The 17,293-nt window shown below is 37.6% G+C and overlaps 1 protein-coding gene across 1 annotated transcript; it reads left to right on the forward strand.

Moving 5' to 3' along the window:
- The first annotated feature begins 9,910 nt into the window (after positions 1-9,910).
- Positions 9,911-10,447, forward strand: LOC116268844 (heat shock factor-binding protein 1). Its single transcript, XM_031650334.1, has one exon. It carries the CDS (start codon positions 9,956-9,958, stop codon positions 10,184-10,186), a length of 231 nt encoding a protein of 76 aa, XP_031506194.1. The 5' UTR covers positions 9,911-9,955; the 3' UTR covers positions 10,187-10,447.
- Positions 10,448-17,293: the final 6,846 nt, after the last annotated feature.

The raw sequence follows: 17,293 nt of genomic DNA on the forward strand, positions 1-17,293 counted from the left end.
GTCTTGAACTCCTGACCTTAGGTGATCTGCCCACCTCGGCCTCCCAATGTGCTGGGATTACAGGCATCAGCCACTGCACCTGGCCTGTTTGTTTTGAGACGGAGTCTCACTCTTGCTGCCCATGCTGGAGTGCAATGGCACGATCATGGCTCATTGCAGCCTCGACCTCCCTGGGCTCAGGTGATTCTCCCACCTCAGCCTCCTAAGTAGCAGGGACTATGGGCATGTGCCACCACGCCTGGTTAATTTTTTGTTTTGCTTTTTGTAGAGACAGAGTTTCACTATGTTGCCCAGTCTAGTCTCAAATTTCTGGGCTCAAACGATCGCCCACCTCAGCCTCCCAAAGTTCTTATTTGCTGTCTCACCATCCTATCTATGTCTTCAGACACCTTTCTTCTCCAATCTGTATCATTTCCTTTCTTCTGTGTAGTCTGCAGGCTCTCACATTCATCCTTTCCTGTTCAATCACCAAATTGTTTACATTCGCTCATCTTCACTCACTGACTTTTTGGTTCACAAATATCGTTTTTCTTCTATTCTTCTTATTAGTAAGTTTATTCTTGGATGAAAGTTTAGGAATTCATATTCAGTACATTGGAAACTTTGACAAAGACATAAAAGATACACTACCATCTAGGGCTGCCAGACTTAGTAAGACAAAACAAAAGAGTCACGCACACACACTCACACATGCAATTTAAATGTTAATTTCTGACTTTTAAAAACGAATGATTTAAGTATAATAAAAAAAAGAATGATTTTTTTAGTATAAGCATGTCCCATCAGTACATTTATACTAAAAATTTATGTCATTTATCTGAAATTCAAATTTAGCTGCGTTTTCTATATTTTATGTGGCAACCCTACCACTACTACACTTGGTCACATTCTCTGTTAATAAACAAATACTTACCAAATCCACACTGTACACATGAATAGCATAGCAGGCAATGTGAAAGACATCACATGTGTATAAACTCAATGCCTGCCCTCAAAGACTTCATAATGCAGAGGGTTAAGAATTTTTGAAAAAGTAATAAAGAATCAGAAAACAATGCAAATAGCATATAATTAAAGGTTTAACTGGTTCTAATTATAAGTCTAATATAAGTTCAGGTATTAATCTGGGTGGAAGAGCTCAGAAATTGCTCCCAGAGTAGAAGATGTGCTCGGGGTTGAAGGGGTAAAATTCATGCTCCACAGTGGGAAAAGAATTGTTCCCAGGTATTCTCCCATGCTTTCTCACCTCTGACTTTTCATGCTATACCTTTCTCCAGAAACCATCTTACTTGGACTTTAACGACACATACCTCTTGGGGGAGATCTCCCCTCTTTAAACACTCTATCTCACTCTCAATTTCCATGTTGATCGTACTCTACATTGATGTTCTGGCTAATTTTGGACATATCTCCTCAGGAATTATCTGCTTTTTGACAGAAAATGCTATGTCTGTACAGAGTGAAACTCCACAAACTTTGAAGAAATTGAATGAGTTCATGAGTCCCAGACTGTTTCTGAGTCTTCAATGATTGTTCTTTCATCTGTTAATACACACACCTATCAGCACATGCACACACACACGCACAGACACACCCCAACATGACCACAACTATGACTTTCACCATTAGGCTTCTTACAGGCAGAGTTGGACATTTTTCTTCTGTGCATTCATAGCTTCCAATGTCTCTGATATATGCAGATGTGCTATTACACTGCAATTATTTGAACACACATTAATTCCTTCCACTGGCCTGGGAACTTGTTGCCCTTTGTAGTCACTGTGTTTTCTCAGTTAAGTGTTGAAAAACAGAGTGGACAAAAAACTCTCTAGGAGAAAAGAAAAAGATCTTTTTTAAAATTTCTACTGTTGGGCCGGGCGCGGTGGCTCAAGCCTGTAATCCCAGCACTTTGGGAGGCCGAGACGGGCGGATCACAAGGTCAGGAGATCGAGACCATCCTGGCTAACACGGTGAAACCCCGTCTCTACTAAAAAATACAAAAAACTAGCCGGGCGAGGTGGCGGGCGCCTGTAGTCCCAGCTACTCTGGAGGCTGAGGCAGGAGAATGGCGTGAACCCGGGAGGCGGAGTTTGCAGTGAGCTGAGATCCGGCCACGGCACTCCAGCCTGGGCGACAGAGCGAGACTCCGTCTCAAAAAAAAAAAAAAAAAAAAATTTCTACTGTTTGTTGTTATATTAATTAAAGTAAATAATGTACTATAAATAACAATTATAATATGTATTGAAGATCCTATTTATAATAAAATAAATTATAGATGACATATAGATGACCTGAAATACGCATGTCATCTGTGCATTCTTTTTGGATGCATATCATTTAACTTCCCAGTTATTATAAAACCTTCATTTGAGATGTCACCTCAGTATAATTTATTTTAATGTATATAGTACATAAATATGTTACTCAGTTTTAAAATAACTGTATTTTTATGGTAATATTCAAGAAAACAATACTTATTTATAGGGTTTGGATCTGTTTGGAATTATTGTTTTGTAAATATTCGTTCTTGTCTATAGCAGAAATTTTTTCATGATGCTGAAAGTCCTTTCTACAAGCCTTTGTTAGCTGTATTTGGAAGATCTCCAGGCAGCACAAATTACTAAGAAACAATACAGGAATTCAAAAGCATGTTTATTTTCACTGTAATATGGAATTCACTGCCACACATAGGTATTTTGAGGCCTTTACTCTCACTCATACAATAGGAGGTGTTCCTGTAAAAAGTTGTAATAATTTACCATAATTTTCTTCTTTTGTCTCCAAAGAATTTTTAATAGTATGCCTTCTAGGGGTGGAAAGCAAGAAGAAAAACCCAGTCAGGTACAATTAACTCCTTATGCAATGCAGTGATGCTCCACCAGGGTTGCAGATTAAAGTCGATACAGAATTTTTAAAAATTTTCCATGCTGCAACCCACCCCAGACCTGCTGAATTCGCATTTCTACAGGGGGCCCTCTAGGCGTCAGTAATTTCAAAAGTCGTATGGTGAGTCTGGTACTCACCCATTTGAAACCACTACTGCAACTTTTACTCAAGGGAAATAATCTTCAGGAACTAGAAGTATATTTTATTTGAGAAAATAATTAGAATTATGAAAAATATGGTTGATGCAACATACTTGCTTTTCACAAATTATAACTCTTCTTTTCAACAGAACTAATTATTCTGCATTTTGATTAGGCTTCTTCTTATTCATAAAAATAACTGAACAACTGACCTAATAGCACAGTTAATTATAATTATGAAATTTCATCAATTTGGCTACTGGTTATTTCTAGCCAATTATTCTGATTATCTTTTAACAACTAAATAGGATTGGGTATTCTGCAATTGAAACTATTTTTCAGTAGGTTTAAAGAAAAAAAAATTCGTGTCTTATTGACTTGGAATTTATTAAAAGAAAAATCATTACCATGATAAACAGTGACAATTATGTATTTGTATGTAATAAATCAACTCTGCAATGTGTTATTGATCTTCACATATCCCAATCCTTGTAGTACTAATCAGCTATATCACATTTCATTTATGTTTTTATGATATTTATTATAAACTTCTATAAATCTATTTAATTCTCCCAATATTTCCTAAATATATCTTAAGAAAATAAAAAGAGATGATTTGCTTCCTTGATGAACAAAACAGACAACAATCCAATTATCAACCCTAATACATCGAAATCAATCACATAAAAAATTGCATAGTGTTTTTTGGAATGGTTATGGAAAGCATTACTTTATACAAATTCTCCTCTCACAACTAAAACAAATTTACCCATCTTTACAACCGTGGATTTGGCAAATTTTAGGATCGACAAGAATGACAAATCCCTCTGATCTTTGTGTCACAAATGTTTTCAAAACAACTTTTATGGATTATTTTGGCATCCATTGTATTATATAGTAGTTAATTGACCTCGTTTCAAAATAAACAAGGTCACTGTGTGAATTTAAATCTTGTCTGGATAATTCCATGGTGTTTTAGGATGGAAGTACATTACCCCCTCTAGTGGATAAAGGCAAAACACATGTCCTTGATGGGTTGAAAAGACAGACTGGTTTTCCTTAAACCGTCATCTCCTCTTAAGAGGTTGATGGATTAATTTCCTTACATCATACTTCATTCCAAGCATATTGTTCAGAAAAAGGTGCAATGTCACACATATTTCTTGTATTAAGATGTAACAATGGTACTTGGAATTGAACACAATGCAATAAGGGAAATGTAATTTGTGCCAGGCATTCTGTCTCATATTGAAAAGAATGGACTTACGGGACCTCAACCTAAAGTGGCTACTTCTAGTGATCAAAGCACCATGCAAGCATGTTCTTTCTAATCAAGAAAAAGAAAACAAAGGGAGAAATCAAATTCACATTTCCTCAACTAAGAATGTTTAATTATTAGGTAAACTTGAAGTACAGTTTTAAAAATTCAGTTGAATGAGCTAGCCTTTGGACCACAGCATCTTTGTTTATTTAGGAAGTTGTTTAGAGTCCATTATTTATACTTTTCTATAAAAGAAACACATTTGTTTTTAGTTAATAACATAATTTATAATATATATGTGTATATGTATCTACACACACACACATGAACAAATCTGGGAGCTGGTTTATTTTCTAGAATTTATCTATCAGCAAATGGTCCATTAAGTTCTGCTCAAATGCGAAGATGTAAGGTCATTCAACCCACTGTGATGATTGGCTTTAACTTCAGATAAGTAGAATAAACACATCCTTGCTCAAGTATAAACTAGTTTTGCTTTCTCTATTGTAAATCATCAAAGCCACGTTCTCAAAGCCAGTGTTTGATGAGCGTCTGTCATTATCGCGTCTACTGTGTTTATCACTAGTGAAGTGATGGCATCCTCAGTTACCTCATCACTAACAGACATAGTAAAAACATTGCTGCAAATGATTTGGAATTACCCTTGATATTTTTCCCTTCATTGGGCCAACTTCGGTTGACCTATTTAAATACACTTAAAAACATTTGCAAAGAAGATAAATCTGTATTTGTACCTACTTATACATACTCTGAGGCAGCCCACATAAGTTAGGCCTATCTGATGTCCTTGGTATTCCTCTTTATTTTCAGGTACATGGCTGTTATCCAATAGGCAAAAAGTTCAGGGGGAAACATTTTAAGCTCCTTTCGTGGAAAAGTGAAATCATCAGCCAATCACATAAATTGTATATCAAAGTAAATCTGGAAATATTTACAAAGCAATTAATACCTTTATCAACTACCACAAGAGGACATGTTATAATTCACAAAATCATTTACACCTTAGAAGAACTTAAAATGTAGTTGGATAAAATACTAAGATTACATAAACTAGAAGATTTAGTAGCAGGAACAAACAGATAAATATATACGTTTCTATAGTTGTTTCTCATATAGCGAAATATTCACAAACAAATTATTGCCTCGGTTTCTTTATCTGTAAAATGAAAATAAGATCTACTTATGTCACAGAATTATTGGAAAGTTTTGATAGGACATGGTATTAAAACCAGCAAACAGTTTGGCCTATAACATGAAGTCAATAAATACTCATTTACTAGATCCTCACAAAAACCCTTTATGGTTGAGAGGTTAGATATGATAAAACTTTATTTTACAGTAGAAAATCAGACTCAGAGAAGTTTTAAGATCGGTCAGAAGCTACGTAAAGCTCAAATTTGTAGCTATGTGTGCATTTGTAAAACCATTATGAGCCATATATGGAAGGATAAAAATGAAGAGTGATTTAGAAGTGGCGAGTAAACCATTTTGACTGAAACAGAAGCCATAAAATGAGTGGCTATACATAAAAGGATGGCAAAAATAGATGTGGACAATTTTTATTTATTTATTTATTTATTTATTTATTTATTTATTTATTATACTTTAGGTTCTGGGATACCTATGCAGAACGTGTAGGTTTGTTACGTAGGTATACACGTGCCATGCTGGTTTGCTGCACCCATCAACCCATCATCTATCTACATTAGGTATTTCTCCTAATGTTATCCGTCCCCTAGCCCGCCACCCCCGACAGGTCCTGGCGTGTGATGTTCCCCTCCTCGTATCCATGTGTTCTCACTGTTCACCTCCCACCTATAAGTGAGAACATGCGTTGTTTGGTTTTCTGTTCCTGTGTTAGTTTGCTGAGAATGATGGTTTCCACCTTCATCCATGTCTCAGCAAAGGACATGAACTCATCCTTTTTTATAGCTGCTTAGTGTTCCGTGGTGTATATGTGCCACATTTTCTTTATCCAGTCTGTCATTGATGGGCATTTGGGTTGGTTCCAAGTCTTTGCTATTGTGAACAGTGCTGCAATAAACATACATGTGTACCATGCTAAGGAGTTAGAATTTTATCTGAAGCTCAGCAGGGTCAAAGGCCTGTGGCAGCACAAATTGTAATTGAGGTACAAGAAGGGCCTGAAGCTAAATTTTAGAAGTCTTTACATTGCACCAAAGGCGTGAACAACATGATCAAAATGATATTATAGTGGCAGTTTTCAGAACAGTTAGGAAGGCAAAAAACACTGACAGCAGGGAAATAAGTTGTTAATATATTAACTTAGAATGAGATGGCACACAAGGAAGAACAACAGGATTGTAAAAGGAGACCGAAAACAAAAAAACCGTGGTCAATAATGCAATATGGGACATGACATGAGAATGAGATTGGAATGTATAGTAAGGTGATTTTGAGGTTTCAGGTCTTGTGTTTGTAACTACTTAACAAAATTAAAGGAGTTAGTTTGATCGAGAAGATGAAATTCTCAACTTTAGACTTGCCGAACACATACATCTTAATATGTTGAGCATTTTCTCCATGAAACTAACCGGATTCTGCCACTAAAGCATTTGGTGCATAACATTTTTTAAATGCTGAGGAAAATTTGTTCTCAACCAATGAAATGACTCTAGGGAATCCTGTATTTCCGAAGTCGACTTCCCTTTTTCGAGGCAGCTTTTGCATACTTCATCAGTTGTGGTTGGGGTTGGACACCTGTGGGGACCACCCTTGCCAGTTTTAGGCAAAGCTGTGAAGTAGCAGAGTCGGATTTGGCAAATGTCTTTTCCCTTTCCTGTGCCTCTTTCCCTGCTTTGGGTACTATCAGCTTGATATTCTGCTGCTAACTGGAGGTGGCTACTCAAGGACACTCCTCAAGATTTTCACCACATAGAAGCATGCACGGCAGGTAGATGGTGGTCTATCAATTTTAGTGGTAGGCATAAAAGGGGTGAGTGAATGAATGAAAAAAATTAATGAATGAATAAAACATTTGACAATTCATATGCACCAAGATGTTGAATATTTAATTTGGGCATCCCTCTCTAAATTATTTGTGTTAAAAACATTCATCTGAAGATGTGCACCAATAGAAGGAATCATTACTGACAGATTTCACATGACAATGAAGACTGAATTTAGAGAGCACGAGCCTCTATTCCAACTTTAAAGCACATGATAAAGACAATCATCTCCACCCAAGAGTTGACTCCTTTTGACAGAGGTCCTCATTTTAGTTGATGCCACCCATTATTTAGCCATTGTTGGGGGAAATGAAATAATTTTTTTTTTTTTTTTTCCGAGACGGAGTCTCGCTCTGTCGCCCAGGCTGGAGTGCTGTGGCCGGATCTCAGCTCACTGCAAGCTCCGCCTCGCGCGTTCACGGCATTCTCCTGCCTCAGCCTCCCGAGTAGCTGGGACGACAGGCACCCGCCACCTCGCCCGGCTAGTTTTTTGTATTTTTTTTAGTAGAGACGGGGTTTCACCGTGTGAGCCAGGATGGTCTTGATCTTGTGACCTCGTGATCCGCCCGTCTCGGCCCCTCAATGTGCTGGGATTACAGGCTTGAGCCACCGCGCCCGGCCTGGGAAATGAAATTATATTACATAAAAATAAAATTGTGTCTGATGGGTAGCAGCAGCTACCTAAAATATGGCCTAAAATATGGTTCCACTGTCAGTAACTCTCTTTACCATATGCAATCTGAGTAGCCACGGTCTGATGTAAATGTCAGTTTTCACTGTGGCTTCCCAGTATGCTGGGAGATTCCACTCACCAGAGTTGCCAAATAGCATAGCCAAGGACCGTCAATATGATGATTTAATTTGGGCTTCTGTTGCTTTGGTTAGTCATTGACAAGAGAGCCTTGACTAAAAATGGAACCAAGTCTCAAGTGTTGTTAGTAGCACTGTACTGAAATAAATTATATAATGTTCATGGTGGCTGACTTTTATTGCTTTGAAGCAAACATGTTAATAATGTTTCTTTTAATCAGTGATGAATAGATGCATAATAAATATTTGGAAACAGTTCTAATGGAGAGCCAGGTATTTCCATTTCTCTGACTCCTTCTAATTTTTGATTTGTGGCTGGAATTCTTGAGAGTGACTTAGTTTCCAGCCCTACTTGAATAATGGCTTTTTTTTTTTTTCAGAGGTTTGGGTGCTTCTACTTGTGGCTGTGCATGTGGCTAAGAACAGGAAACACTGCTGAGGGGACGGAAAGAGCATTAATCAAGTGTTCTGAATCACCAAAGAATTTGAATGAAATGCTGCTGTTAGTTATGCCAGATTTTAATGGCATTCCCTGGATGACTATGTAGCTGTTATTACTCATATCCTTGGTTAAAATGATGAGTTTGTGTATATATAAAAAAAACTATACGTGTAATCTTAGTATCCAAACATGTATGAGTGTGGATTTTGAGTGCAAAAATAAGAATAGTAAAGTATGTATTATGTGAGTCTCATAACTCACAAAGTGCCAATACATCAGACTCCAAGATGTGACTGGTATGTTAAAGAATGGCTTAGATAATAAGTACAACATTATGTTTATTCATTAATTTATTTGTATTTTAAATATGTTTAATAGAACAGGGTATTTTTGTAAGTATCTTCAAGTATAACAAACCATTAATAAATAAAATTACAATCATAAATACTAAAATACACATTCTCAAAAGGTTTTGATACCCTTTAAAAACGTACAGTTTTGGCCAGGCGCGGTGGCTCACGCCTGTAATCCCAGCACTTTGGGAGGCCGAGGCGGGCGGATCACGAGGTCAGGAGATTGAGACCATCCTGGCTAACACGGTGAAACTCCGTCTTTACTAAATAAATAAATAAATAAATAAATAAATAAATAAATAAATAAATTAGCTGGGCGTTGTGGTGGGCGCCTGTAGTCCCAGCTACTCGGGAGGCTGAAGCAGGAGAATGGCGTGAACCTGGGAGGCAGAGATTGCAGTGAGCCGAGATCGCGCCACTGCACTCCAGCCTGGGCGACAGGATTCCGTCTCCAAAACAAAACAAAACAAAAAGTGCAGTTTTATTCAATTGGTGCTTATTTTTGATATCTGAAGCCTTATTATTCCCCTGTGACAAATCTTGAAGAAAGAGTAACTGAAGTTCCTATTACTTACCAAGAACAGCAAGTTTAATGGATTTCAGAAAATAAATAAATTAATAATAGAACTTGAAGTTTGTATGTCATTCAACTTGTTTTACAAGGAAATTTAGGCCTTAAGTTTGTGTAGTCCAGTAGATATATATATATTTAGAGATAGAGGGAGAGACAGAGAGAGAAAGAGAGAGAGCCTCCAAAACCATAGATGGACTTATGTATTTGAAAATAATTTTAAAATTTTATTTATGAGTATTAATTTCTTTAAAATTATAAAGCAACCTAGCTCTTCACGGAATCAAATACTCAATAGAACATATTTAATATCATTTCATATGGGACTCACCTATTAAAAACTTCAGTGTTTAAGTGTTGTTTATAATGACATCTCTTGGAGGTTCTCAGTGTCAACACCCCAAGGTTTACATCTCGTTTTGTTGTTTTATTATAGAAACAGAAATAGAGAGCCTTTATTTATGTTGAAATCTCCATAACCGCCAAGCTGGGCGTCGGGGAGATGGCCGAGACTGACCCCAAGACCGTGCAGGACCTCACCTCGGTGGTGCAGACACTCCTGCAGCAGATGCAAGATAAATTTCAGACCATGTCTGACCAGATCATTGGGAGAATTGATGATATGAGTAGTCGCATTGATGATCTGGAGAAGAACATCGCAGACCTCATGACACAGGCTGGGGTGGAAGAACTGGAAGGTGAAAACAAGATACCTGCCACACAAAAGAGTTGAAGGTTGCTAATAATTTATACTGGAATCTGGAACACCATGTTTCCAAGCCAAGAGAAGATCGAATGGCTTTTTACAGCTAACTACTATGTGTAGACAGGTTTTATATTATAAAGTATGCATTCTTATCACATACTATATAGTTAGTTTGTAGAGTGATTTAACCCCCAGTTTCTTGAACATCTTGGACCTTGGTCAGTTGTGCTATTCATCATTAAACACTAAAACTTTGGCGGTTCCTGCAAAAAAAAAAAAAAAAAAAAAGAAAGAAATCTCCTAATCAGGACCCCTTGCCACAATAATGAGGTGCATAAGTAACAAAGAAAAAGTCTATGTAAAGAGAAAAATATAATTATGTACATTGCAAGTTTATTTTTAAAAGAGCCTGAAATATAAAATGGCAAATAATAAAAATAAATATAATAAATAATAAAAATGCTTTTCAGTTTTATGTCTGGTTAAGTGTGAGGAATATATATATGAAGTAAAAATAGCTGTGAAAAATGAAAACATAAGGAAAGTTAGAGATCCCCTAATGTAGGGGAGGACCTAGAAAAAAGATGGAAGAGGTGATCAACCTGCATTAACAGACTTTCAGGGAATAATATTCTAATCATATTGTTTTAGGATGTTGCTGCTGAGATTTTAAAATCATATTGCAAATGTATAACCTTGAACATAAACATCTAAGTATTTTTCTGCCCAGATTAACTAGTTCTGAGAGAACTGGAGGCCAGGACTTGCTCACAGAACTGAAGTTCCTTATTCCTCTTACTAGAAAAACAAACAAACAAAAAAAGATGGTCCAATCTTTGGCCTGGAAGTTGGAATTAAGCTCATGCAAACTTGAAAATGTTGCTTTCTCTCAGCATTAGGTAGCCTAAAGCAAAGGGAGAAAAAGTTCACGTTTTATGTGCCTTATCCCTAAGTACTATCTCCCCTGCAGCAGGATGACTTTGAGTTGAATATCTAGGTGCATCGTTGTGTTGTTAATTTCTCCGTTTTCTCCTCTGTGGCCACTGTACTTTGGTATAGGGCTGTCAGAAAGAAAAACACATGGCATAGGCTTAGCATCGGGCTGAGGCCTAACTAAGCAGCACTGCCAGACATCAGCATACATCATTACTGTAATAGTTATGTTTAAATGTGTGGTGGTGCCATTGAAGTTAAGCTCAAAGTTAGCTATGAAAATACTGTGTAGAAAAGGTTGAAATACTGACATTTCTAAAGAAAAAAAAATGTAGTAGAACTGTACCTTCAGTAGTCTTCAGAATTATTTTAATTAGCTTTACCTACTTCCTAATTTGCTAGCTGCCTATTTCTTTTTTTATTATACCAGATATTTTTAAACTAGGCTCTATTTAAAGCATCAAGATAGGCAAAGAGTGGAAAATCATTACCGGAACGCTTGGTTGTGGAAAAAAAAAAAAGATTTGCATCTTCTATTTTTCTTATTTCTTCCTTCAAGGGATAGTGTTAACAACTTTTCAGAAATTCTAATAATGTTCCTGGCCAATTCAGGGTTGATAGGGTATAATAACTATTTCATGGATCATAGAATAAGGAAATCTCATGCTTTTTTTTTTTCCCCCATGGGACTACATGCCCATTTTAAAAACAAAGTAGAAAAAGTGCCTTTTAAATGGACACGGGATTGAAAGAAACCAATTTCCACCTCTAAAAGTCATAACAGAAAAAATATCATCACTAAACCATGGGCAGACATTTTGAATGTGGCTCCTCTGTCAACTCTTGTTCCAAACGGCAGTCTGGTATTTTTCTACCCTTCTGCTCAACGGTCTCAGTGAAGGTAGATGTTTTCATAATGTACCTAATGAAACTAATTTATTACACTCCATGCTTTAATTTGTAAAATGTCGGCTGGGCATGGTGGCCCACACCAGTAATCCCAGAACTTTGGGTGGCTGAGATGGGAGGATCACTTGAGCACAGGAATTTGAGACCAGCCTGGGCAACATAGCGAGACCCTGTGTCCTCACAAAAGAAAAATCATAGCTGGATGTGGTGGTGTATGCCTGTAGTTTCAGCTACTTAGGAGGATAAGGTGGGAGGATCACTTGATTCCAGGAGTTTGGGGCTACGGTGAGCCATGTTCATGCCATTGCACTCCAGTCTGTGTCACAATGATGTTGGAATCCAGTCTGGATACATTATGAAAATATCTATCCTCACTGAAACTGTTGAGCAGAAGGGTAGAAAATACTAGACTGTCATTTGGAACAGGAATTGGCAGAGCTGCCACATCCAGAATGACTGACCATGGTTTACTGTTTCAAAAAAAAAGTAAAAAAAAAAAAAAAAGTCTTAGCATTAATTCTTCAACCATTGATATGGTCTAGATTCATAACAGCTTGTTATTATATGTGATAGTTATATTATTCTTCCCAACAATGGTTCTCATGTATTATAAATTCATGCTCCCCCACCCCCAAAATTCATGTCCTTTGCCTTGTAACTTCCCACGCCTCACTAGGTGGAATATACCACCCTGTCACATCGTTAGGTTGCTTAAATGACTTGATTTGACCAATAGAATGTGAATAAGTGTGCTGTACTTCTGAGCAGAAACTGTAAATGCATTTGGATGGTTCAGTTTGGGCTCTTATGCTCATGTCTCTGTCATGAGAACAGCACTGCAGATAAGGGCAGCTCTTTTAGACTGGGCCCCTTAGCCTTGGATGTGAAGATATGCAGAGAAAAACTGAACAGATCTAAACAAAGTTCACTAGAGCCATTATTAACTGACACACCCATGAGCCAAAAATAAATGTCTGATGCTGAAAGCCACTGAGACTTAGGGGATGTATGTTACCCCAGCAAAAATGATTAATCAACCATAACCACTGGAAAAAAAAAAAAAACAATTAGTGACTCAAGTTTGTTTGTAGAAAGAATGGAGAAAAGTGGCCTTGCAAAGTGGGGTAGAGATGAGAAGAAAATGACGCTAGACAAAGCTTTGATGTACGTTTCAATGGTGTACTTCGCTACTCACCCACTCGGAACATTGGACACTATATTCATTTTCTACTGCTATTTAAAAATTACCCCCAAACTTAGCAGTTTAAAATAATGAATATTTATTATATCACAGTTTCTGTGGACAATGAATCCAGGTGTGGCTTAGCTGCATGTCTTTGGCTCAAGGTGTCTCATGAGGTTGCAGTCCAGCTGTCAGCCGGGGCTGTGGTCTCATCAGACTGGGATTGAAGGGAGAGGATCTATTTTCAAACTCATTCACATGGTTGTTGCAGGCATTGGTCTTTTGCCACATGAACTTCTCCATAGGACTACCTTACAAGATGGCAGCTGTTCTCCCTCAGGGTTTGTGATCCATGAGAGAACAACACAGAACACTCAACATGGAAGCTGCAGTCTTACAATCTAATCTTAAAAGTGATAACCCATTCATTTTGTCATATTCTATTCATTAGAAGTCAGTCAAAAAGTCCAACCCACCCTCAAGGGGAGGGCCTTACACAGGGGCATGAATATCAGGAGGCTGGAATCACTGGGGTCATCTCAGAGGCTGCCTCCCGGAAACACAGCACTTGAACTCTCTGAGCTGCAATTTCTCAACTTATAAAATGATGTTATTGTACCTACCCTGCTTACCTAACAGAATTCTTACAGGGTCAAATGAGAAAATATATTTACACATTTAAGCTGTAGCATATATGTATAACTATATGTATATTTTATAAAGCACTATGCAAATTTAGATGCTTTTATCAGTCTGGGTTTTCTGAGAAGTAAAACCCCAGATAGGATTAAAGGTACAAGGACTGTATTAAGGGAAATGTCTGTGAGTGGAAATAAGGTGGGAGCTGGCACAGATGAGGGTGGGGTAGGGGGAAGTGTTGGGGAATGGCTGGGAGAACCGTGAGACACCATTGATCCTAATGTGAGACAGAGGTGGAAGGAGTGTTGACTGGAAGCTTACTAGACCACCATGTCATCTAAGGAAAGTGTCAAGACTTTTCGGGGCATCCTCAAACCAAAGCAGCCCATCAAAGGAGTTTCAAATCTCCCAGAAAAGTGTCTGTCTTAGTATCCCTGCCAAACTCAATCATTGGCTGAGAGCAGCTGGGGGGAGATGGGGCCTTAGTGCAAACACAGTGATGCTTTCTATCTCCTTTGTAGATCCCATTCTTATTTTCTTTGCTTGAGTTCTATCTTGGTGTCATTTCTAGTATTTCTCGTTCTTCCTGAACACGGGACATCCTGAAACCTTTGCCAGGGACTCTCCTGAAAATGAATTTCCTGCCAGTGCTCTTGCTCTGCGTGTTGCAACACCCTAAACCCAGGTTGAACCTCTTTGGATTTGACTGCTGAACTATACCACCACCTATTGACTATTATCACACCCTCCAGGACCAGACTTAACTCCCTGCATCTACATTTGGGTCTATTCTTCCAGGGATCAATTTCATCCCATGTTGGTTTTCATTCTAGATCTGGGATCTAGGCACTGTCCCAGGCTACTCCAACTAGTATTTGTTAATAACAGTTGAATCCAGACTTCTCATGTTCTAATCCTTGGTCTGCCACTGCTATGGTTTGGATGTGGTTTGTTTGTCCCCAGCAAAACTCATGTTGAAATTTCATGCCAAATGTGGTGATCCTGAGAGATGGGCCTAACAGAAGGTGTTTGGGTTATGGGGGCAAATTCCTCAAGTGGCTTTAGTGCTGTTTTGCAGAAGTGAGCGAGGGACACTCCTCAGGTCTTCTTCTTTCTGCTCATGTCTGCTTCCCTTTTGGCCTTCTCTGCCATACTGTGGCACAGCAGAAAAGCCCTCACCAGAAGCCAGAGCCATGCCCTTGAACTTCTCAGCCTGCAGAACCATGAGCTAAATAAACCTCTTTTCTTTATAAATTATGCAATCTCAAGGTAGTCTCTTGTAGCAACATGAAATGGACTAATACAGTCACTTTCAAACTCTGTGACCTTTGGTGAGTTATTTAAACTCTCTGTGTCATTGTAAAATGGAGATGACAATAGTGCCTATCTCAAAAAGTATTTTGTTTTGTATAGTTCTAAGACAGTGCCAGGCACATAGAAAGCATTCTATAAATGTTAATCATTTTTATTATTTAGCTTCTTGAAGACTTCTCAATGTACAAACTAAAATATGCTGTACCATTTTGAGTCCTGTGGCAACTCCAATTGATGTCAATCTAGTTTCAAGCTTGCATAAGAAAGTAAATAATTTCAGAGAGAGAAAGAGAGAGAGAACATTTTTCTTAGGTACATTGGTACAACTTCTAAAGGTCTTATTAGTTTAATCCCAGGCTGTTTGTGCTTACTTACTAACTCTGTTTTGGACTCTGAGGCTAGTTGGCTTGATCCTCATCTCTTTTCTCAGTCTTGGCTGGATGTTTCACATGATTTACTGCTGGGTCCTGCTCCCAAGCTTTGCCTCCTAAAGTCAAGTTCCAAATACCAGGTCCTGGAGCTGAGCTCAGCCCAATTGCAGTCAGACAGATTGGAGTAGGCAGGAATTGAGGAACTACAGTGCTCATTTTTAGGTGTTTTTGTTTGTGCCATTTGGTCCCTTCTTCATTTGCTTTCACAATAAGTTTATTTTCTTAATTGCCTTGTTACTGCCTGAAATAGGACCATCAATAAAGAACAGTAGTGTAGGGTTTTGTCTGGAAAAGATGGAGGTGCTTTTGCTGGTCCAATTTGTTACTGCTGTTTTATTTTATATTATACCTGTTCCCAAAGGCACAAATTCAGTATTGTATTTAGGTTTTGTGGACACTGAATGGAGAGGTTTAATTAAGAACACTTTTCAGAAACAGCCTTGTAAAATAACACAGAACTTCCATTGCCTCCTTCTCACTCACAGTTGTGGTCCCCCCACCCCTCCTTTTATCACTTCATTATCTCAAGCCAAAAGTTGATTTGGTCAATTTCCTGTTTGAGTGTCAGCCAATCTCTTGAAGTTATTTCAGTATTGTGGCACTTAAAACACAAGGTTTCCCTGTTAAATTTCCACCATTTTAACACTTCATCTATTGTTTCTTTTTTTCCTAATGACAAGCATCAATGAATATTTTCAAGTCTACCACTTAATATAACCCCATGTGTTTTTGATACCCTAAACTCCACTAGCCTGTGTTGATAGTGACTAATCCTCAGAACTGTTAAAACATTCTGTGCAAATAGAGGTACATCAGAGGAATTTTTTATGTGAAAACTTTATTTAGGGAGCCACTTTCTTTCCTGTATTTGCTTATTCAACCTTTCCATTTCAACTTGTTTTGAAATACTGTCAAACGACATAAATCAGAGTTTCCTTTTTCAGTTTTATTAATCTAGCCTGATAAAATGGCACCAAAATTGTTGATTTAACATTCTCAAGAGTAGCTATCCTTGATATAAAAACACCTAACCTTTTGTCAATTTCAGAGCTGTAAAGAAAAGTCATTTTGTTCAATCTCCTTGTTATATTTTGGGGGAAGCTAAGTGTGAGAGAAGTTATGTGATTTGGCCAAGATCATGCATTTAGTTACTGAGACAATGGTGTTTTTTTAGTTTTTGTTTCTAATTATTTTAAGTACATAATATTTCTATATATTTACGGGCTACACGTAATGTTTTCATATAGGTGTATAATGTATGTTGATCAAATCAGGATAATTGAGGTGTCCATTACCTCAAACCTTTATTATTTCTTTGTGTTAGAAACATTGCAATTCCATTCTTTTAGTTATTTTTAAATACACAATAAATTTTGTAAGCTACAGTCACCTTATTGTGCTATCAAATACTAGATCTTATTCATTTGATCTAACTACATTTTTTACCCATTCAGCGTTTCCACTTTATCCTCCCCCACCCCACTACTCTTCTCAGCCTCTGGCAACTATCATTCCACTATCTCCATTTCCATTTTTTTTTTTAGCTCCCACGTATAGGTGAAAGCATATTTGTCTTTCTGTGCCTGTCTTATTTCACATAACATAATGTCCTCCTGTTAGTTCCATCATGTTGTTGCAAGTGACAGGGTTTTATTTTTTATGGCTAAATAATATTCCATTGTATACACGAATCACATTTTCTTTATCCATTCATCCACTGATGGA

This window comes from Papio anubis, chromosome 9 (genome assembly GCF_008728515.1).
Source record: "Papio anubis isolate 15944 chromosome 9, Panubis1.0, whole genome shotgun sequence".
NCBI classification, from domain to species: Eukaryota; Metazoa; Chordata; class Mammalia; order Primates; family Cercopithecidae; genus Papio; species Papio anubis.